Source organism: Sander lucioperca, chromosome 9 (assembly GCF_008315115.2).
Source record: "Sander lucioperca isolate FBNREF2018 chromosome 9, SLUC_FBN_1.2, whole genome shotgun sequence".
Lineage (NCBI taxonomy): Eukaryota > Metazoa > Chordata > Actinopteri > Perciformes > Percidae > Sander > Sander lucioperca.
In genome coordinates this window covers 31,976,542-32,002,002 of record NC_050181.1, presented here as the reverse complement: position 1 = coordinate 32,002,002, position 25,461 = coordinate 31,976,542, and the positions used below count along the sequence as shown (strand labels likewise).

General features: G+C 30.4%; 1 protein-coding gene across 1 annotated transcript; it reads left to right on the top strand.

The window, feature by feature from the left end:
- The first annotated feature begins 4,784 nt into the window (after positions 1–4,784).
- On the top strand, positions 4,785–24,362 carry LOC118495863 (PEX5-related protein-like). The gene is made up of 3 exons (XM_036005178.1): positions 4,785–4,789; positions 22,424–22,609; positions 23,699–24,362. The coding sequence occupies exons 1-3, from the start codon at positions 4,785–4,787 to the stop codon at positions 23,895–23,897; spliced, it is 390 nt and encodes a 129-aa protein (XP_035861071.1). The 3' UTR covers positions 23,898–24,362.
- The last annotated feature ends 1,099 nt before the right edge of the window (positions 24,363–25,461 follow it).

Below are 25,461 nucleotides of genomic sequence, written 5' to 3'. Positions count from 1 at the left end.
GGAGACAGAAATCTGTCTCTGACACTGGAGCAGCTGATCACCGTTGGTTTCTCTTCTCTTCTTTTGGGTTTCTTTGCTTTGAGGATGGAGGTCTGGTAGTCTAGTTTTCTCAGCTTTGTTTCTGTTAGTTAGTTACTACTTTTTAGTTTGGGGGGGGGTTCTGGGTCTGACGGCCCTTGATGGGTTTAATCAATAATAGTTAATTTGTGAATACATCTTAATTTACTTTAACTAATCCTCAGGTTTGGTGTTATTCGATATGTTGACGGTCACATTTAAGTTGTGTTTGTTTGCTGTGGCCGTAACATATTTGGGGGCTCGTCAAACGGTCAGGTGTGTAGATCTCTAGAGTGTGGTTGTGATTTGGTGAATACCTTGGTTGTGGCGTTGTGTGATGAGGCCTTCCTGAAGGGTGTGTTGTCAGTAACTACACTGCAACACACAGACATTATACATTTATAGTAATGGAGATATAAAATGTGAGCTGATGATGTTACTGGATAAAACGTATCAAAGTCAGTAGTTCATCCTCTGAGGAACATGAACGTCTGAACCAGCGATCCACAGAGACACTCTGCTAGTGGGTCTAAAAGGACATAAAAGAAGAGACAGTCATGTTAATATGAACATTAGAGAAACACATCATGGAGCTGGAATATTACTGGTTATAATTTGGACTGGTTCACCTCAGCAGACACATTCAACAGCTGACAGGTTTTTGTATCACTCAGTTTCACTGTGGGAGGTGGATGGCCCTACTTCATCTTTGCTCTGGAACTAAACTGATTGACTTATGACTATTTCGACATAACTATACTGTGACTTTTGGACATACTATATATGATTTTATGACTTTTTCGACATTTACTATACTGACTTTTTGTACTTTTTGATATACTATCTATGGACTTTTTTTGAATACTGATATGACTTTAGGACTTTTTTCGACATACTATACTATGACTTTTTTCGACATACTATACTAGCAGTTTTTTGACATACTATACTATGACTATGACTATGTTCGACAGACTATAGCTATGACTTTTGTCGACATACTATACTATAGACTATGTTTCGAGATACTCTACTATGATCGTATGACTATTTTCGCACTAGTATGACTCGACTTTTCTCGACATTACTAGATACTTTTTTCAACATAATATACTAGGACTTTTTCGACATACTATACTATAACTTTTCAAACGAATACTACTATGACTTTCGACATACTATGACTATGACTTTTTCGACATACTATATATGACACCCCACCTCGACATAGTAAATGACTTTTTTCGACATACTATAACTTTTTTCAAATACAATACTAGGACTTTTTCGACATACTGGACATAGCTTTGTTGTCATATCTATACTATGCACTTTTTTCGACATACTATACATAGACTTTAGGCATACTATGACTATGACTTTTTCGACATACTATACTATGACTTTTTCGACAAGACTATACTATGCCTGTTATGACATGGATCTATCCTATGACTTTTTTCGACATACTATACGTATAAGCTTTTTCGACATACTAGACTATAACATTTTTGACGTATTATCTTTATACTATGACTATTTCGACAGGACTCTACATGGACTTATGACTATTTCGACATACTATACTGACTTTTTATGACTTTTTGATAGCTATACTATGACTTTTGTCGACATACGATAGGACTTTTTATGACTTTTCGACAGACTATACTATGACTTTGGTCGACATACTATACTCTGACTGTTTTCGGACATACTATACTAGGACATCGACCATACTATACTATGACTATTTCGCCATACTATACTGATGACTTAGGGCTATTTTCGACATACGTATACTGACTTTTAGCGCCATACTATAAACTTTTTCAACAGAATATACTATGACTTTTTTCGACATATTGCATACTAGACTTTGTTGACATACGTATACTATGACTTGGTTGTCTCTATATACTATGACTTTCTCGACATCCTATACTATGACTTTTTGTATGACATACGATACTAGACTTTTTCGAGACTAATACTATGACATCGACATACTATACTATGACTTAGTATGACATACGATACTATGACTTTTCGACATACTATACTGATAACATTTTTCGACATAACTATACGATAACTTTTTGGACATACTATACTAGGACTATTTTCGACATACTCTACTATGAACTTATGACTATTGTCGACAGACTATACGGACTTTTTTGAGGACTTTTGTTGATATTACACTGACGATGACTTTTTTCGACATACGATATGCCTTTTATAGACTTTTCGACCTACTATACTATGACATGTCGGACATCACATATACTATGACTTTTTCGAATACACTATACTATGACTGTTTTTCGACATACGATCACTATGACTATTATCGACATACTATACTATGCACTATATGACTATTTCGACCGTAGTCTACTGACTTTTATCTTAGACATACTATCACTTTGTTTCAACTAAATATACTAGGACTTTCGACATACTATACTATAACTTTTTGACATACGATACTCTGACTTTTCGACATAGTATACTGACTTGTTTCGACATACGATACTGTCTTTCAACATACATGACTAGACTTTTCGACATACTCTACTATGGACTTTGTCTCGACATACTATACTCTGACTTTTTACGACATCGTATACTGACTTTTGTCCGATCTACTAATTACTTTATTCAACATACAATACTATGACTTTTTCGACATACTATACTAGACTTGTTGTCATATTATACTATGACTTTTTTCGACTACTATACTATGACTTTTATGACATACTATACTATGACGTTTTTCGACATACTATACTATGACTTTTTCGACATACTAGACTATGAGTTTTATGACAGACATATACTATGACTTTGTCGACATATCATACTATACTTTTTGCGACATACTATACATAACTTTTTGACATACTATACTCTGACTTTGCGACATACTATGACTATGACTGTTTTCGGACATTTATGATCGTTGATAGACATACTAGCTAGACTGTGTGACATACTATACTATAACTTTTTTCGACATACTACTACTAAACTTTGTCGACATACTATACTATGACTTTTTATGACTTTTTCGACATACTATACTATGACTTTTTTGACATACTATACTAGACTTTTTCGACATTTACTATGACTGTTTTGACATCCGATACTATGACTTTTTCGACATACTATACTATGACATGACTATTTCGACATACTAACTATGACTTTGTCGACATACTATCTATGACTTTTTCGACATCCTATACTATGACTATTTTCGACATACATACTATGACTTATGACTATTTTCGACATACTATACTATGGCTTATGACTATTTCGACATACTATACTATGACTTTTTTCGACATACTATACTATGACTTTTTTCGACATCCTATACTATGACATTTTCGACATACTATACTATGACTTTTTTTCGACATACTCTACTATGACTTATGAACTATTTCGACTACTATACTGTGACTATTTTCGACATACTATATTATGACTATGACTATTTTCGACCTACTATACTGACTGTTATATGACTTTATTTGACATACTTACTATGACTTTTTCGACATACTATAGACTTTTTATGACTTTTTCGACATACTATACTATGACTTTTTCGAATACTATACATGACTTTTGTGACATACTTACTATGACTATGACTATTTCGACATACATACCTATGACTTTTTTCGACATACTATACTATGACTATGACTATTTCGACATAGTATACTGACTTTTATCGACATACTATAACTTTTTTCAACATAATATACTATGACTCGACATACTATACTATAACTTTTTGACATACTATACTATGACTTTTTTCGACATAGTATACTGACTTTTTTCGACATACATACTTTTTCAACATACTATACTATGACTTGTCGACATACTATAACTATGACTTTTTTCGACATACTATACTATGACTGTTTTCGACATAGTATACTGACTTTTTCGACATACTATAACTTTTTCACATACAATACTGACTTTTTTCGACATACTAACTATGACTTTGTTGTCATGATACATGACTTTTTTCGACATACTATCTATGACTTTTTATGACATACTATACTATGACTTTTTTCGACATACTATACTTGACTTTTTTCGACATACTATACTATGACTTTTTATGACCTACTATACTATGACTTTTCGAACTACTATACTATAACTTTTTTCGACATACTATACTATAACTTTTTTGACATACTATACTCTGACTTTTCGACATACTATACATGACTTTTTTCGAATATTATAATATGACTTTATAGACATACTATACTATGACTTTGTTGACATACTATACTATGCCTTTTATGACTTTTTTCGACATACTATACTATGACTTTTGCTTTTTTCGACATACTATACTATGACTTTTTTGACATACTATACTATGACTTTTTTCGACATACTATACTTGACTTATGACATATTTCGACCTACATACTATGACTTTTTTCGACATACTATACTATGATTTTTCGACATCCTATACTATGACTATTTTCGAAATACTATACTGACTTTATGACTATTTTCGACATACTATACTATGGCTTATGCTATTTTCGACATACTATACTATGACTTTTTTCGACATAAGATACTATGAATTTTTTCGACACTCCTATACTGATGACTATTTTCGACATACTATACTAGACTTTTTCGACATTGACTATACTATGACGTATGACTATTATTCGACAGTACTATACTGTGACTATTCGACATAATATATATGCTTATGACTAATTTTCGAATCCATACTATACTGACTTGTTATGACTTTATTGGATCCTCCTTACTAGACTTTGTTCGACATACTGAGAGACGTTTTATGACTTGTCGACATACTAACTACTGACTTTTTGCGACATACTATACTATGACTTTTTGACATACTATACTATGACTTATGACTATTTACGACATCGATACTATGACTGTGCGACATACTATACTATGACTATTTTCGACATACTATACTATGACTATGCCTATTTTCGAACATACTATACTAGACCTTGTTTCGACATACTATACTATGACTTATGACTATTTCGCTATACTATACTATGACTTGTTTCGACATACTATACGGCTATGACTTCTTTTTGTATTGACTTTTGTCGACATACTAGACTATGACTTTTTTCGACATACTATACTCTGCTTTTTCGACATACTATACTCAGACTTTTTGCGACATATGATAAGATGACTTTATAGATCATACGATACTATGACTTTGTTGACATACTAGACTAGGCTTTTTATGACTTTTTTCGACATACTAGACTAGGACTTTCGACATACTATACTATGACTTTTTTCGACATATTAATATGACTTTTATAGACGAACTATTTACTAGACTTGTTGACATACTATACTATGCTCTGTTTATGACTTTTTTCGACATACTGTATAATCTGACTTTATAGACATACTATACTATGACTTTTTTGTCGACATAATATACTATGACTTTTTTCGACTACTATCTACTATGCCAGTTTTTTTCGACATAATATACTATGACTTTTCGACATACTCTACTATGACTTTTCTAGACTTTTTCGACATCCTATACGATGACTTTGTTTGACATACTATACTGAGGACTTATGACTAGTTTCGACATACTATACTAGACTTTTTTCGACCTACTATACGATGCACTCTTTTCGACGACATACTATGACTTATGACTATTTCGACATTACTAGACTATGACCTTTTTCGACATCCGAATACTATGACTGTTTTCGACATACTATACTATGACTTTTCGACATACTATACTATGACTTTATCTGACTTGTTTCGACAGACTATAATATGACTTTTTCCGACATACTATACGATGACTTTTCGACAGACTATACTATGACTTTTGTCGACATATTATAAATGATTTATAGACATACGATGACTAGACTTGTGTTGACATACGATTACTATGCCGTGTATGCTTTTTCGACATACTATACTATGACTTTTGACATACTATTACTAGGACTTTTAGCGACATACTCTACTATGACTTTTTTCGACAGAAAGTACTATGACTTTTTTCGACATACTATACTATGCTTTGTTCGCCATAATCTATCTATGACTGTTTTCGACATACTATACATGACTTTTATGCTTTCTTTTCGACATGACTATACTATGACTTTTTGACATAATAGACTATAACTTTTGTCGACATACTCTACTATGCCTTTTTTTCGACCATAGATACTAGACTTTTTTCGACATACATACATGACTTTTTCTCGACATACTATACTATGACTTTTATAGACTTTTTTCGACAGACTACTACTGACTTTTTTCGACATACTATACTAGGACTTATGACTATTTCGACATACTATACTATGACTTTTTTTCGACATACTATACTATGACTTTTTTCGACATCCTATACTATGACTATTTTCGAAATATATACTAGACTTCTGACTATTTCGGACATACTATACTATGGCTTATGGACTATTTCGACATACTATACTATGATTTTTCGCATATATACTATGACTTTTTTCGACATACATTACTATTGATATTTCGACAACTATACTATGACTTTTTCGACTATACTATACTATGACTTTGATATTTTCGAATCTATACTGTGACTATTTTGACATTACTATATTATGACTTATGACTATTTTCGACATACTATACTGACTTTTTATGACTTTATTTGACATACTATACTATGACTTTTTTAGCCATACTATATGACTTTTTATGACTTTTTTCGACATACTATACTATGATTTTTTCGACATACTATTACTATGATTTTTTCGACATACTAACTGACTTATGACTATTTTCGACATACTATACTATGACTTTTTTCGAACAATATACTATGACTTATGACTATTTTCGACATACATTACTAGACTTTTTTCGACATACTATACATGACTTTTATGACTTTTTCGACATACTATACTATGACTTTTTTCGACAGACTTACTATGACTTTTTTCGACATACTATAGACTTTTCGACATACTAACTATGACTTGTTCGACATATTATAATATGACTGTATAGACATACTATACTATGACTTTGTTGACATATATATGGCTTTTATGCTTTTTTCGACATACTATACTATGACTTTTTTAGCATACTATACTAGGACTTTTTTCGACATAATATACTATGACTTTTTCGAATACATTACTATGCTTTTTTTCGACATAATATACTATGACTTTTCGTACATCTATACTACGATGTTTATGACTTTTTTCGACATACTATACTATGACTTTTTTTGACAGACATACATGACTTATGACATTTTCGACATACTATACTATGACTTTTTCGACATCTATACTATGACTATGTTCGACATACTATACTATGACTTATGACTATTTTCGACATACTGATACTATGACCTTTCGACAACTATACTAGACTTTTTCGACATACTATACTAGAGATTTCGACATACTATACTATGACTATGACTTTGTCGACATACCTATAATATGACTTTTTCGACATATATACTATAGACTTTTCGACATACTATACTATGACTTTTTCGACATATTATGAATATGACTTTTATGACATCATATACTATGTACTTTTGTTGACATACTATACTATGCCTTTTTATGACTTTTTCGACATACTATCACTATGACTTTTTGTGACATACTATACTATGCTTTATAGACAACTTACTATGACTCGACATACTATACTAGGATTTTCGACATCTACTATGACTATGCTTTTTTTCGACATAAGATACTATGACTTTTTTCGACATACTATACTATGACTTTTATGACTTTTTCGACATACTATACTATGACTTTTTTGACATAATATACTATAACTTTTTTCGACATATATACTATGCCTTTTTCGACATATACTACTATGACTTTTTCGACATACTATACTATGACTTTTTTTGACATACTATACTATGACTTTTATGACTCGACATCCTATACTATGACTTTTTTCCCGACATACTATACTCATGACTTATGACTATTTTCGACATACTATACTATGACTTTTTTCGACATACTATACTTGACTTTTTTCGACATCCTATACTATGACTATTTTCGAATACTATACTATGACTATGACTATTTTCGACATACTATACTATGGCTTATGACTATTTTCGACATACTATACTATGACTTTCGACATACTATCTATGACTTTTTCGACATCTATACTATGACTATTTCGACATACTATACTATGACTCGACATACTACTATGACTTATGACTATTTTCACATACTATACTGTGACTATTTTCGACATACTATATTATGACTTATGACTATTTTCGACATACTAACTGACTTTTTATGACTTTATTTGACATACTATACTATGACTTTTTCGACATACTATATGACTTTTTAGACTTTTTTTTCGACATACTATACTATGACTTTTTCGGACATACTATACTATGACTTTTTTTGACATACTATACTATGACTTAATGACTATTTCGACATACTATACTATGACTTTTTTCGACATACTATACTATGACTATTTTCGACATACTATACTATGGGACTTATGACTAATTTTCGACATACTATACTATTACCTTTTCGACATACTATACTATGACTTATGACTATTTTCGACATACTATACTATGACTTTTTTCGACATACTATACTGATGACTATTTTCGACATACTATACTATGACTTTTGACATTTCGACATACTATACTATGACCTCGACATACTACTATATCTATGACTATTTTCGACATACTATACTATGACTTTTTCGACATACTTACTATGACTTTTTATGATTGTTTTCGACATACTATACTATGACTTTTGTTCGACATACTATACTATGACTTTTTTCGACATACTATACTATGACTTTTTCGACATACTATACTATACTTTTTTCGACATATATAATATGACTTTTATAGACATACTATACTACTGACTTTGATTGACATACGATACTATGCCTGTCATGACTTTTTCGACATACTATACTAGGATTTTCGACATCCTATACTATGACTTTTTTACGACATTAAATATATGACTTTTATAGACATATTTTCTATGCTATGACTTTGTTGACATACTAGACTATGCCTGTTTATGACTTTTTTCGACATACTATACCTATGACTTTTATAGACATACTATCCTATGACTTTTTTTCGACATAATATACCTAGGACTTTTTCGACATACGATCACTATGCCTGTTTCGACCTAGATAACCTATGACTTTTCGACATACTATACTATGACTTGGTATGACTTTTTCGCCATACATACTATGACGTTTTTTGACGTCACAAAAAAGTCACAGTATGGTAGTCCCCGAAAAAAGTCCGAAAAGTCAGAGTAAGAGTATGGTCGAAAAGTCATAGTATATTATGTCGAAAAAAAGGCATAGTATAGTATGTCGAAAAAGTCATAGTATATTATGTCGAAAAAAGTCATAGTATAGTATGTCTATAAAAGTCATAGTATAGTATGTCGAAAAAGTCATAAAAAGGCATAGTATAGTATGTCAACAAAGTCAAGTATAGTATGTCTATAAAGTCATATTATAATATGTCGAAAAAAGTCATAGTATAGTATGTCGAAAGTCATAGTATAGTATGTCGAAAAAAGTCATAAAAGGCATAGTATAGTATGTCAACAAAGTCATAGTATAGTATGTCTATAAAAGTCATATTATAATATGTCGAAAAAAGTCATAGTATAGTATGTCGAAAAGTCATAGTATAGTATGTCGAAAAAGTCATAGTATAGTATGTCGAAAAAAGTCATAGTATAGTATGTCGAAAAAAGTCATAAAAAGTCATAGTATAGTATGTCGAAAAAAGTCATAGTATAGTATGTCGAAATAGTCATAAGTCATAGTATAGTATGTCGAAAAAGGTCATAGTATAGTATGTCGAAAATAGTCATAAGTCATAGTATAGTATGTCGAAAATAGTCATAGTATAGTATGTCGCAAAAAGTCATAGTATAGTATGTCGAAATAGTCATAAGTCATAGTATAGTATGTCGAAAAGGTCATAGTATAGTATGTCGAAAATAGTCATAAGTCATAGTATAGTATGTCGAAAATAGTCATAGTATAGTATGTCGAAAAAAGTCATAGTATAGTATGTCGAAAATAGTCATAAGTCATAGTATAGTATGTCAAAAAAAGTCATAGTATAGTATGTCGAAAAAAGTCATAGTATAGTATGTCGAAAAAAAGTCATAAAAAGTCATATAGTATGTCGAAAAAGTCATAGTATAGTATGTCAAATAAGTCATAAAAAGTCAGTATAGTATGTCGAAAATAGTCAAAGTCATATATAGTATGTCGAAAATAGTCACAGTATAGTATGTCGAAAATAGTCATAAGTCATAGTATAGTATGTCGAAAAAAGTCATAGTATAGTATGTCGAAAAATAGTCATAGTATAGGATGTCGAAAAAGTCATAGTATAGTATGTCGAAAAAGTCATAGTATAGTATGTCGAAATAGTCATAAGCCATAGTATAGTATGTCGAAAATAGTCATAAGTCATAGTATAGTATTTCGAAATAGTCATAGTATAGGATGTCGAAAAAAGTCATAGTATAGTATGTCGAAAAAAGTCATAGTATAGTATGTCGAAAATAGTCCATAAGTCATAGTATAGTATGTCGAAAAAAGTCAGAGTATAGTATGTCGAAAAAGTCATAAAAAGTCATAGTATAGTATGTCGAAAAAGTCATAGTATAGTATGTCGAAAAAAGTCATAGTATATTATGTCGAAAAAAGGCATAGTATAGTATGTCGAAAAAGTTATAGTATATTATGTCAAAAAAGTCATAGTATAGTATGTCGAAAAAAGTCATAAAAGTCATAGTATAGTATGTCGAAAAAGTCATAGTATATTATGTCGAAAAAAGGCATAGTATAGTATGTCGAAAAAAGTCTAGTATATTATGTCGAAAAAAAGTCATAGTATAGTAGTCTATAAAAGTCATAGTATAGTAATGTCAAAAAAAGTCATAGTATAGTATGTCGAAAAAGTCATAAAAGGCATAGTATAGTATGTCAACAAAGTCATAGTATAGTATGTCTATAAAAGTCATATTATAATATGTCGAAAAAAGTCATAGTATAGTATGTCGAAAAGTCATAGTATAGTATGTCGCAAAAAGTCATATTATAGTATGTCGAAAAAAGTCATAAAAAGTCATAGTATAGTATGTCGAAAAAAGTCATAGTATAGTATGTCGAAAAAAGTCATAGTATAGTATGTCGAAAAAGGTCATAGTATAGTATGTCGAAAATAGTCATAAGTCATAGTATAGTATGTCGAAAATAGTCATAGTATAGTATGTCGAAAAAGTCATAGTATAGTATGTCGAAAATGTCTAAGTCATAGTATAGTATGTCAAAAAAGTCATAGTATAGTATGTCGAAAAAAGTCATAAAAGTCATAGTATAGTATGTCGAAAAGTCATAGTATATTATGTCGAAAAAAGCATAGTATAGTATGTCGAAAAAAGTCATAGTATATTATGTCGAAAAAAAGTCATAGTATAGTATGTCTATAAAAGTCATAGTATAGTATGTCGAAAAAAGTCATAAAAAGGCATAGTATAGTATGTCAACAAAGTCATAGTATAGTATGTCTATAAAGTCATATTATAATATGTCGAAAAAGTCATAGTATAGTATGTCGAAAAAAGTCATAGTATAGTATGTCGAAAAAAGTCATAGTATAGTATGTCGAAAAAAGTCATAGTATATGTATGTCGAAAAAAGTCATAAAAGTCATGTATAGTATGTCGAAAAAAGTCATAGTATAGTATGTCGAAAATAGTCATAAGTCATAGTATAGTATGTCGAAAAAGGTCATAGTATAGTATGTCGAAAATAGTCATAAGTCATAGTATGTATGTCGAAAATAGTCATAGTATAGTATGTCGAAAAAAGTCATAGTATAGTATGTCGAAAAAAGTCATAAAAAGTCATATAGTATGTCGAAAAAAGTCATAGTATAGTATGTCAAATAAAGTCATAAAAAGTCAGTATAGTATGTCGAAAATAGTCATAAGTCATAATATAGTATGTCGAAAATAGTCCAGTATAGTATGTCGAAAATGTCATAAGTCATAGTATAGTATGTCGAAAAAAGTCATAGTATAGTATGTCGAAAATAGTCATAGTATAGGATGTCGAAAAAAGTCATAGTATAGTATGTCGAAAAAAGTCATAGTATAGTATGTCGAAAATAGTCATAAGCCATAGTATAGTATGTCGAAAATAGTCATAAGTCATAGTATAGTATTTCGAAAATAGTCATAGTATAGGATGTCGAAAAAAGTCATAGTATAGTATGTCGAAAAAAGTCATAGTATAGTATGTCGAAAATAGTCATAAGTCATAGTATAGTATGTCGAAAAAAGTCATAGTATAGTATGTCGAAAAAAGTCATAAAAAGTCATAGTATAGTATGTCGAAAAAAGTCATAGTATAGTATGTCGAAAAAAGTCATAGTATATTATGTCGAAAAAAAGGCATAGTATAGTATGTCGAAAAAAGTTATAGTATATTATGTCAAAAAAGTCATAGTATAGTATGTCGAAAAAAGTCATAAAAAGTCATAGTATAGTATGTCGAAAAAAGTCATAGTATATTATGTCGAAAAAAAGGCATAGTATAGTATGTCGAAAAAAGTCATAGTATATTATGTCGAAAAAAGTCATAGTATAGTATGTCTATAAAAGTCATAGTATAGTATGTCAAAAAAGTCATAGTATAGTATGTCGAAAAAAAGTCATAAAAAGGCATAGTATAGTATGTCAACAAAGTCATAGTATAGTATGTCTATAAAAGTCATATTATAATATGTCGAAAAAAGTCATAGTATAGTATGTCGAAAAAGTCATAGTATAGTATGTCGAAAAAAGTCATATTATAGTATGTCGAAAAAAGTCATAAAAAGTCATAGTATAGTATGTCGAAAAAAGTCATAGTATAGTATGTCGAAAAAAGTCATAGTATAGTATGTCGAAAAAGGTCATAGTATAGTATGTCGAAAATAGTCATAAGTCATAGTATAGTATGTCGAAAATAGTCATAGTATAGTATGTCGAAAAAGTCATAGTATAGTATGTCGAAAATAGTCATAAGTCATAGTATAGTATGTCAAAAAAAGTCTAGTATAGTATGTCGAAAAAGTCATAAAAGTCATAGTATAGTATGTCGAAAAGTCATAGTATATTATGTCGAAAAAAAGGCATAGTATAGTATGTCGAAAAAAGTCATAGTATATTATGTCGAAAAAAAGTCATAGTATAGTATGTCTATAAAGTCATAGTATAGTATGTCGAAAAAGTCATAAAAAGGCATAGTATAGTATGTCAACAAAGTCATAGTATAGTATGTCTATAAAAGTCATATTATAATATGTCGAAAAAAGTCATAGTATAGTATGTCGAAAAAGTCATAGTATAGTATGTCGAAAAAAGTCATAAAAGGCATAGTATAGTATGTCAACAAAGTCATAGTATAGTATGTCTATAAAAGTCATATTATAATATGTCGAAAAAAGTCATAGTATAGTATGTCGAAAAAGTCATAGTATAGTATGTCGAAAAAAGTCATAGTATAGTATGTCGAAAAAAGTCATAGTATAGTATGTCGAAAAAAGTCATAGTATAGTATGTCGAAAATAGTCATAAGTCATAGTATAGTATGTCGAAAAAGGTCATAGTATAGTATGTCGAAAATAGTCATAAGTCATAGTATAGTATGTCGAAAATAGTCATAGTATAGTATGTCGAAAAAAGTCATAGTATAGTATGTCGAAAATAGTCATAAGTCATAGTATAGTATGTCAAAAAAAGTCATAGTATAGTATGTCGAAAAAAGTCATAGTATAGTATGTCGAAAAAAGTCATAAAAAGTCATATAGTATGTCGAAAAAAGTCATAGTATAGTATGTCAAATAAAGTCATAAAAAGTCAGTATAGTATGTCGAAAATAGTCATAAGTCATAATATAGTATGTCGAAAATAGTCACAGTATAGTATGTCGAAAATAGTCATAAGTCATAGTATAGTATGTCGAAAAAAGTCATAGTATAGTATGTCGAAAATAGTCATAGTATAGGATGTCGAAAAAAGTCATAGTATAGTATGTCGAAAAAAGTCATAGTATAGTATGTCGAAAATAGTCATAAGCCATAGTATAGTATGTCGAAAATAGTCATAAGTCATAGTATAGTATTTCGAAAATAGTCATAGTATAGGATGTCGAAAAAAGTCATAGTATAGTATGTCGAAAAAAGTCATAGTATAGTATGTCGAAAATAGTCATAAGTCATAGTATAGTATGTCGAAAAAAGTCATAGTATAGTATGTCAAAAAAAGTCATAGTATAGTATGTCGAAAAAAGTCAAAAAGTCATAGTATAGTATGTCGAAAAAAGTCATAAAAAGGCATAGTATAGTATGTCAACAAAGTCATAGTATAGTATGTCTATAAAAGTCATATTATAATATGTCGAAAAAAGTCATAGTATAGTATGTCGAAAAAAGTCAGAGTATAGTATGTCAAAAAAGTTATAGTATAGTATGTCGAAAAAAGTTATAGTATAGTATGTCGAAAAAAGTCATAGTATAGTATGTCATAAAAAGTCATAGTATAGTATGTCGAAAAAAGTCATAGTATAGTATGTCGAAAAAAGTCATAGTATAGTATGTCATAAAAAGTCATAGTATAGTATGTCGAAAAAAGTCATAGTATAATATGACAACAAAGTCATAGTATAGTATGTCGAAAAAAGTCAGTATTGTATGTTGAAAAAAGTTATAGTATGTCGAAAAAAGTCAGTATACTATGTCGAAAAAAGTCATAGTATAGTATGTCGAAAAAGTCATAGTATAGTATGTCGAAAAAGTCATAGTATAGTATGTTGAAAAAAGTTATAGTATGTCGAAAAAAGTCAGTATACTATGTCGAAAAAAGTCATAGTATAGTATGTCAAAAAAGTTATAGTATAGTATGTCGAAAAAAGTCATAGTATATTATGTTGAAAAAAGTTATAGTATGTCGATAAAAGTCAGTATACTATGTCGAAAATAGTCATAAGTCATAGTATAGTATGTCGAAAAAAGTCATAGTATAGTATGTCGAAAATAGTCATAAGTCATAGTATAGTATGTCAAAAAAGTCATAGTATAGTATGTCGAAAAAAGTCATAGTATAGTATGTCGAAAAAAGTCATAAAAAGTCATATAGTATGTCGAAAAAAGTCATAGTATAGTATGTCAAATAAAGTCATAAAAAGTCAGTATAGTATGTCGAAAATAGTCATAAGTCATAATATAGTATGTCGAAAATAGTCACAGTATAGTATGTCGAAAATAGTCATAAGTCATAGTATAGTATGTCGAAAAAAGTCATAGTATAGTATGTCGAAAATAGTCATAGTATAGGATGTCGAAAAAAGTCATAGTATAGTATGTCGAAAAAAGTCATAGTATAGTATGTCGAAAATAGTCATAAGCCATAGTATAGTATGTCGAAAATAGTCATAAGTCATAGTATAGTATGTCGAAAATAGTCATAGTATAGGATGTCGAAAAAAGTCATAGTATAGTATGTCGAAAAAAGTCATAGTATAGTATGTCGAAAATAGTCATGTCATAGTATAGTATGTCGAAAAAAGTCATAGTATAGGATGTCAAAAAAAGTCATAGTATAATATGTCGAAAAAAGTCATAGTATAGTATGTCAAAAAAAGTCATAGTATAGTATGTTGATAAAAGTCATAAAAAGTCATAGTATAGTATGTCGAAAAAAGTTATAGTATAGTATGTCGAAAAAAGTTATAGTATAGTATGTCAACAAAGTCATAGTATAGTATGTCTATAAAAGTCATAATATGTCGAAAAAAGTCATAGTATAGTATGTCGAAAAAAGTCAGAGTATAGTATGTCAAAAAGTTATAGTATAGTATGTCGAAAAAAGTTATAGTATAGTATGTCGAAAAAAGTCATAGTATAGTATGTCATAAAAGTCATAGTATAGTATGTCGAAAAAAGTCATAGTATAGTATGTCGAAAAAAGTCATAGTATAGTATGTCATAAAAAGTCATAGTATAGTATGTCGAAAAAAGTCATAGTATAATATGACAACAAAGTCATAGTATAGTATGTCGAAAAAAGTCATAGTATTGTATGTTGAAAAAAGTTATAGTATGTCGAAAAAAGTCAGTATACTATGTCGAAAAAAGTCATAGTATAGTATGTCGAAAAAAGTCATAGTATAGTATGTCGAAAAAGTCATAGTATAGTATGTTGAAAAAAGTTATAGTATGTCGAAAAAAGTCAGTATACTATGTCGAAAAAAGTCATAGTATAGTATGTCAAAAAAGTTATAGTATAGTATGTCGAAAAAAGTCATAGTATATTATGTTGAAAAAAGTTATAGTATGTCGATAAAAGTCAGTATACTATGTCGAAAATAGTCATAAGTCATAGTATAGTATGTCGAAAATAGTCATAGTATAGTATGTCGAAAAAAGTCATAGTATAGTATGTCGAAAAAAGTCATAGTATAGTATGTCGAAAAAAGTCATAGTATAGTATGTCGAAAAAAGTCATAAAAAGTCATATAGTATGTCGAAAAAAGTCATAGTATAGTATATCAAAAAAAGTCATAAAAAGTCAGTATAGTATGTCGAAAATAGTCATAAGTCATAGTATAGTATGTCGAAAATAGTCATAGTATAGTATGTCAAAAAAGTTATAGTATAGTATGTCGAAAAAAGTTATAGTATAGTATGTCGAAAAAAGTCATAGTATAGTATGTCATAAAAAGTCATAGTATAGTATGTCGAAAAAAGTCATAGTATAGTATGTCGAAAAAAGTCATAGTATAGTATGTCATAAAAAGTCATAGTATAGTATGTCGAAAAAAGTCATAGTATAATATGACAACAAAGTCATAGTATAGTATGTCAAAAAAGTTATAGTATAGTATGTCGAAAAAAGTCATAGTATATTATGTTGAAAAAAGTTATAGTATGTCGATAAAAGTCAGTATACTATGTCGAAAATAGTCATAAGTCATAGTATAGTATGTCGAAAATAGTCATAGTATAGTATGTCGAAAAAAGTCATAGTATAGTATGTCGAAAAAAGTCATAGTATAGTATGTCGAAAAAAGTCATAGTATAGTATGTCGAAAAAAGTCATAAAAAGTCATATAGTATGTCGAAAAAAGTCATAGTATAGTATATCAAAAAAAGTCATAAAAAGTCAGTATAGTATGTCGAAAATAGTCATAAGTCATAGTATAGTATGTCGAAAATAGTCATAGTATAGTATGTCAAAAAAGTTATAGTATAGTATGTCGAAAAAAGTTATAGTATAGTATGTCGAAAAAAGTCATAGTATAGTATGTCATAAAAAGTCATAGTATAGTATGTCGAAAAAAGTCATAGTATAGTATGTCGAAAAAAGTCATAGTATAGTATGTCATAAAAAGTCATAGTATAGTATGTCGAAAAAAGTCATAGTATAATATGACAACAAAGTCATAGTATAGTATGTCGAAAAAAGTCATAGTATTGTATGTTGAAAAAAGTTATAGTATGTCGAAAAAAGTCAGTATACTATGTCGAAAAAAGTCATAGTATAGTATGTCGAAAAAAGTCATAGTATAGTATGTCGAAAAAGTCATAGTATAGTATGTTGAAAAAGTTATAGTATAGTATGTCGAAAAAAGTCATAGTATATTATGTTGAAAAAAGTTATAGTATGTCGATAAAAGTCAGTATACTATGTCGAAAATAGTCATAAGTCATAGTATAGTATGTCGAAAATAGTCATAGTATAGTATGTCGAAAAAAGTCATAGTATAGTATGTCGAAAATAGTCATAAGTCATAGTATAGTATGTCAAAAAAAGTCATAGTATAGTATGTCGAAAAAAGTCATAGTATAGTATGTCGAAAAAAGTCATAAAAAGTCATATAGTATGTCGAAAAAAGTCATAGTATAGTATATCAAAAAAAGTCATAAAAAGTCAGTATAGTATGTCGAAAATAGTCATAAGTCATAGTATAGTATGTCGAAAATAGTCACAGTATAGTATGTCGAAAATAGTCATAAGTCATAGTATAGTATGTCGACAAAAGTCATAGTATAGTATGTCGAAAATAGTCATAGTATAGGATGTCGAAAAAAGTCATAGTATAGTATGTCGAAAAAAGTCATAGTATAGTATGTCGAAAATAGTCATAAGCCATAGTATAGTATGTCGAAAATAGTCATAAGTCATAGTATAGTATGTCGAAAATAGTCATAGTATAGGATGTCGAAAAAAGTCATAGTATAGTATGTCGAAAAAAGTCATAGTATAGTATGTCGAAAATAGTCATAAGTCATAGTATAGTATGTCGAAAAAAGTCATAGTATAGGATGTCAAAAAAAGTCATAGTATAATATGTCGAAAAAAGTCATAGTATAGTATGTCAAAAAAAGTCATAGTATAGTATGTCGAAAAAAGTCATAGTATAGTATGTCGAAAAAAGTTATAGTATAGTATGTCGAAAAAAGTTATAGTATAGTATGTCAACAAAGTCATAGTATAGTATGTCTATAAAAGTCATAGTATAGTATGTCGAAAAAAGTCATAGTATAGTATGTCATAAAAAGTCATAGTATAGTATGTCGAAAAAAGTCATAGTATAATATGACAACAAAGTCATAGTATAGTAAGTCGAAAAAAGTCATAGTATTGTATGTTGAAAAAAGTTATAGTATGTCGAAAAAAGTCAGTATACTATGTCGAAAAAAGTCATAGTATAGTATGTCGAAAAAAGTCATAAGTCATAGTATAGTATGTCGAAAATAGTCATAGTATAGGATGTCGAAAAAAGTCATAGTATAGTATGTCGAAAATAGTCATAAGTCATAGTATAGTATGTCGAAAATAGTCATAGTATAGGATGTCGAAAAAAGTCATAGTATAGTATGTCGAAAAAAGTCATAGTATAGTATGTCGAAAATAGTCATAAGTCATAGTATAGTATGTCGAAAAAAGTCATAGTATAGGATGTCAAAAAAAGTCATAGTATAATATGTCGAAAAAAGTCATAGTATAGTATGTCAAAAAAAGTCATAGTATAGTATGTCGAAAAAAGTCATAAAAAGTCATAGTATAGTATGTCGAAAAAAGTTATAGTATAGTATGTCAACAAAGTCATAGTATAGTATGTCTATAAAAGTCATAATATGTCGAAAAAGTCATAGTATAGTATGTCGAAAAAGTCAGAGTATAGTATGTCAAAAAAGTTATAGTATAGTATGTCGAAAAAAGTTATAGTATAGTATGTCGAAAAAAGTCATAGTATAGTATGTCATAAAAAGTCATAGTATAGTATGTCGAAAAAAGTCATAGTATAGTATGTCGAAAAAAGTCATAGTATAGTATGTCATAAAAAGTCATAGTATAGTATGTCGAAAAAAGTCTAGTATAATATGACAACAAAGTCATAGTATAGTAAGTCGAAAAAAGTCATAGTATTGTATGTTGAAAAAGTTATAGTATGTCGAAAAAAGTCAGTATACTATGTCGAAAAAAGTCATAGTATAGTATGTCGAAAAAAGTCATAGTATAGTATGTCGAAAAAGTCATAGTATAGTATGTTGAAAAAAGTTATAGTATGTCGAAAAAAGTCAGTATACTATGTCGAAAAAAGTCATAGTATAGTATGTCAAAAAGTTATAGTATAGTATGTCGAAAAAAGTCATAGTATATTATGTTGAAAAAAGTTATAGTATGTCGCTAAAAGTCAGTATACTATGTCGAAAAAAGTCATAGTATAGTATGTCAAAAAAGTTATAGTATAGTATGTCGAAAAAAGTCATAAAAGACATAGTATAGTATGTTGAGAAAGTTATAGTATAGTATGTCGACAAAAGTCATAGTATAGTATGTCGAAAAGTCATAGTATAGTATGTCGAAAAAAGTCATAAAAAGTCATAGTATAGTATGTCGAAAAAGTCATAGTATAGTATGTTGAAAAAGTTATAGTATGTCGAAAAAAGTCAGTATACTATGTCGAAAAAAGTCATAGTATAGTATGTCAAAAAAGTTATAGTATAGTATGTCCAAAAAGTCATAGTATATTATGTTGAAAAAGTTATAGTATGTCGAAAAAGTCAGTATACTATGTCGAAAAAAGTCATAGTATAGTATGTCGAAAAAAGTCATAGTATAGTATGTCGAAAATAGTCATAGCCATAGTATAGTATGTCGAAAATAGTCATAAGTCATAGTATAGTATGTCGAAAATAGTCATAAGTCATAGTATAGGATGTCAAAAAAAGTCATAGTATATGTCGAAAAGTCATAGTATAGTATGTCAAAAAAGTCATAGTATAGTATGTCGAAAAAGTCATAAAAGTCATAGTATAGTATGTCGAAAAAAGTTATAGTATAGTATGTCGAAAAAAGTTATAGTATAGTATGTCAACAAAGTCATAGTATAGTATGTCTATAAAAGTCATAATATGTCGAAAAAAGTCATAGTATAGTATGTCGAAAAAAGTCAGAGTATAGTATGTCAAAAAAGTTATAGTATAGTATGTCGAAAAAAGTTATAGTATAGTATGTCGAAAAAAGTCATAGTATAGTATGTCATAAAAAGTCATAGTATAGTATGTCATAAAAAGTCATAGTATAGTATGTCGAAAAAAGTCATAGTATAATATGACAAAAAAGTCATAGTATAGTATGTCGAAAAAAGTCATAGTATTGTATGTCATAAAAAGTCATAGTATAGTATGTCGAAAAAGTCATAGTATAGTATGTTGAAAAAAGTTATAGTATGTCGACAAAAGTCAGTATACTATGTCGAAAAAAGTCATAGTATAGTATGTCAAAAAAGTTATAGTATAGTATGTCGAAAAAAGTCATAGTATATTATGTTGAAAAAAGTTATAGTATGTCGAAAAAAGTCAGTATACTATGTCGAAAAAAGTCATAGTATAGTATGTCGAAAAAAGTCATAGTATAGTATGTCGAAAAAAGTCATAAAAATACATAGTATAGTATGTTGAGAAAAGTTATAGTATAGTATGTCGACAAAAGTCATAGTATAGTATGTCGAAAAGTCATAGTATAGTATGTCGACAAAAGTCAGAAAAAGTCATAGTATAGTATGTCGAAAAAAGTCATAAAAAGTCATAGTATAGTATGTCGAAAAAGTCATAGTATAGTATGTTGAAAAAAGTTATAGTATGTCGAAAAAAGTCAGTATACTATGTCGAAAAAAGTCATAGTATAGTATGTCGAAAAAAGTCATAGTATAGTATGTCGAAAAAAGTCATAAAAAGACATAGTATAGTATGTTGAGAAGTTATAGTATAGTATGTCGACAAAAGTCATAGTATAGTATGTCGAAAAGTCATAGTATAGTATGTCGACAAAAGTCAGAAAAAGTCATAGTATAGTATGTCGAAAAAAGTTATAAAAAGTCATAGTATAGTATGTCGAAAAAGTCATAGTATAGTATGTTGAAAAAAGTTATAGTATGTCGAAAAAATTCAGTATACTATGTCGAAAAAAGTCATAGTATAGTATGTCAAAAAAGTTATAGTATAGTATGTCGAAAAAAGTCATAAAAAGACATAGTATAGTATGTTGAGAAAAGTCATAGTATAGTATGTCGACAAAAGTCAGAAAAAGTCATGGTATAGTATGTAGAAAAAAGTTATAATATAGTATGTCGACAAAAGTCATAAAAAGTCATAGTATAGTATGTCGAAAAAAGTCATAGTATAGTATGTCGAAAAAAGGCATAAAAAGTCATATTATACTATGTCGAAAAAAGTTATAGTATAGTATGTCGAAAAAAGTCATAAAAAGTCATAGTATAGTATGTCGAAAAAAGGCATAAAAAGTCATATTATACTATGTCGAAAAAAGTCATAGTATAGTATGTCATAAAAAGTCATAGTATACTATGTCGAAAAAAGTTATAGTATAGTATGTCGAAAAAAGTCATAGTATAGTATGTCATAAAAAGTCATAGTATACTATGTCGAAAAAAGTTATAGTATAGTATGTCGAAAAAAGTCATAGTATAGTATGTCATAAAAAGTCATAGTATACTATGTCGAAAATAGTCATAATAAGTCATAGTATAGTATGTTGAAAAACGTCATAGTATAGTATGTTGAAAGTAGTCTGAGCCGTCATGATGACAGCTGTAACTGTCCGTGCGTTCCTGTTCAGGACTACCTGCTGTGGAACCGTCTGGGCGCCACGTTGGCGAACGGAGACCGCAGTGAGGAGGCGGTGGAGGCGTACGGCAGAGCTCTGGAGCTGCAGCCCGGATTCATCCGGTCCAGATACAACCTGGGAATCAGCTGCATCAACCTGGGAGCTCACAGGTAAACGGGGTTAAAACAGAGAATACAGGACCAAACGGGGTTAAAACACAGAGAATACAGGACCAAACGGGGTTAAAACACAGAGAATACAGGACCAAACGGGGTTAAAACACAGAGAATACAGGACCAAACGGGGTTAAAACACAGAGAATACAGGACCAAACGGGGTTAAAACACAGAGAATACAGGACCAAACAGGGTTAAAACACAGAGAATACAGGACCAAACAGGGTTAAAACAGAGAATACAGGACCAAACAGGGTTAAAACACAGAGAATACAGGACCAAACAGGGTTAAAACAGAGAATTCCAGGCGGCAAAAAGGCAGTAATAAGGCGACAAAAAGGTGGGAATAAAGGACCAAACCGAAGCTGTTCACATTAACGTCACTACTAGGGCTGTGTATTGGCCAGAATCTGGCGATACGATACGTATCACGATACATCACGATTCAATATATTTCGATACTGTGCGTAAGGCGATATATTGGGATTTTTTTTAAGTATAATTTTAGAAAAACTAATATTTTAAAAAAAAGACATGATGTTCATAAAAGTAAAAAAAGTTTACTTTAGGTCTAAAATTCAGTACACAGAAAATCAAACTGCCAGTTTGGGATTGTGGCTCACAGGTTCTTAGTGAGCTAATGTTTATATGCTAAAGTAGGCCAAAGTTCAGCCATAGTTAGCACTGCTAGGCACTTCTAGGCACTTCTAGGCACTGCTAGGCAATTCTAGGCACTGTTAGGCACTGTTAGGCACTGTTAGGCACTGCTAGGCACTGCTAAGCGAGGGCACTAGTGGTCTCAGTATAGCCATCTAGCGGTAGGGGGTTTAAACACAACATAAACGTGAACCACTGTCTCATATCAATATTTTTGCACGTAAACTAAAAAAAAAATTAAAAAAATCGATATTGCATTTTTGAAAATCATAGTATTGCTAATTAAAATATCGCGATACTCAAGTCTATCGATTTTTTTCTTACACCCCTAACTACTACTACTAAGATTTAAAGACTTTAACGTTAACCGTACGAATGTAGCGTGAGCTCCCAGCGTGCTAACGGGAGGTGTTCTGTGTCCTGCAGGGAGGCGGTCAGTAACTTCCTGACAGCTCTGAACCAGCAGCGGCAGAGTCAGCGGTGCAGCCATCAGCAGATGTCGGCGAACATCTGGGCTGCCCTGCGTATCGCCGTCTCCATGCTGGACCGGCCCGAGCTGTTCCAGGCCGCCAGCGCCGGCGACCTGGACCTGCTGATGCAGGTGTTCGACGTGGGCGATGTCTGACGGACCGCAGGCGTCTCCTGGGGAACGGTGGAGACCCCGCTGCATGTGGACAGTTTGGTTTGAAACCAAAGAGACGGCCACCGGGGGTGTAGTGCTGTTTGTTGTTGACCGGAGCACATTGTAAAGTCGTGGCTCCGTTGGAAGGTTATGTAACTGCTGTTCCTACACATTAGTCAACTAGAACAACTAAATGAAAGGCTGCCTTTTTAATCTTACTAGTTAATAGGGATGTAAATCACAAGTCTCATCACGGTACGATATTATATTGATTCTTTGGACAAGGATTCAATATTTACTGAAGTCTTAAAGTCTGTCACGGTACGATTTCTATTCAATTCAGGGGTCAATATGAGACGATATATGTCTATTTAACACATGTATATAAACTGAAACAAAGCGTTAGGGTTAGGGTTAGACATTTAAATGAAAAACAAACTGTTCTTTTTAACAAAAATATTGAATATAGAGTGGGGATCTTAAATAGAGGCATCTTACAGACCATATTTTCCCTTTCTTTGCATCTATTATATAGGATTGAGGATCATTGAATGGATACAGAGGCTTGCAAAAGTATTCCTACCCCTTGAACTTTTCCACATTTTGTCAGGTTACAACCACAAACGTAAATGTATTTCATTTACATTTTATGTGATAGACTGACACAAAGCGACGCATGATTGTGAAGAATATACTGTATGTGTTAGAATGACCCAGACCTAAATCCAAATGAGAATCTCTGGCAAGACTTGAACATTGCTGTTCACAGACGCTTTCCATCCAATCTGACTGAGCTTGAGCTATTTTGCAAGCAAGAATGGTCAAAGGTTTCTACGACGGAGCATTAGGGCCACATAAAGGAAAAAAAATAAAGAGGAAGATATTTTTTTAATTTATTTTTCATTTCGAGAATAAAGTCAACATGACGAGAATAAAGTTGAACTATACCATTTCGAGAATAATGTCGAGATTAAAGTTGAAATGAGGAGAATAAATTCAACTCCTTTATCACTTAATCACATTAGAGCGACTGTCCGCCATGCCAGCTGCCATGTAGTCAACATCATAGATATGGGTTACATCCTTGGAGTGCCGCGCTCGCCTGAGCTCCACTCCTTCAGGATCAAACAAGTTGATCAATTGTCTTATTGTGTATTGTGATACAACATATCCTCTCTGTATTGCGCGTAGGTGTAACCATCGATACCCTTATTGCATCTGTCCATTACCAGCTATTTCAGTTTGCAGGAATACGGCCACCTCTTCCAAGTTTGTGTGGTTTCTCCTTCTGAAGAGACGCAATTTTCGGCACAATCTCTTCAGAGTCCTAATATCATCACTATACTGTGTTTATGCGCTAAAAGAGAAAGAGTTCATGCATTTTTGAGTACTATAGGTAAAGTTAGTAGTTTCGTTTATTCTCAAAAGTCCGAATTGATTCTTGAAATATCAAGTTTTTTCTCGACATTTCGACTTTATTCTCGAAAAAGTATTTCAACTTTATTCTCGCCATGTTGACTTTATTCTCAAAATGCAAAATAAATAAAACATCTTCCTCCTTAATTTT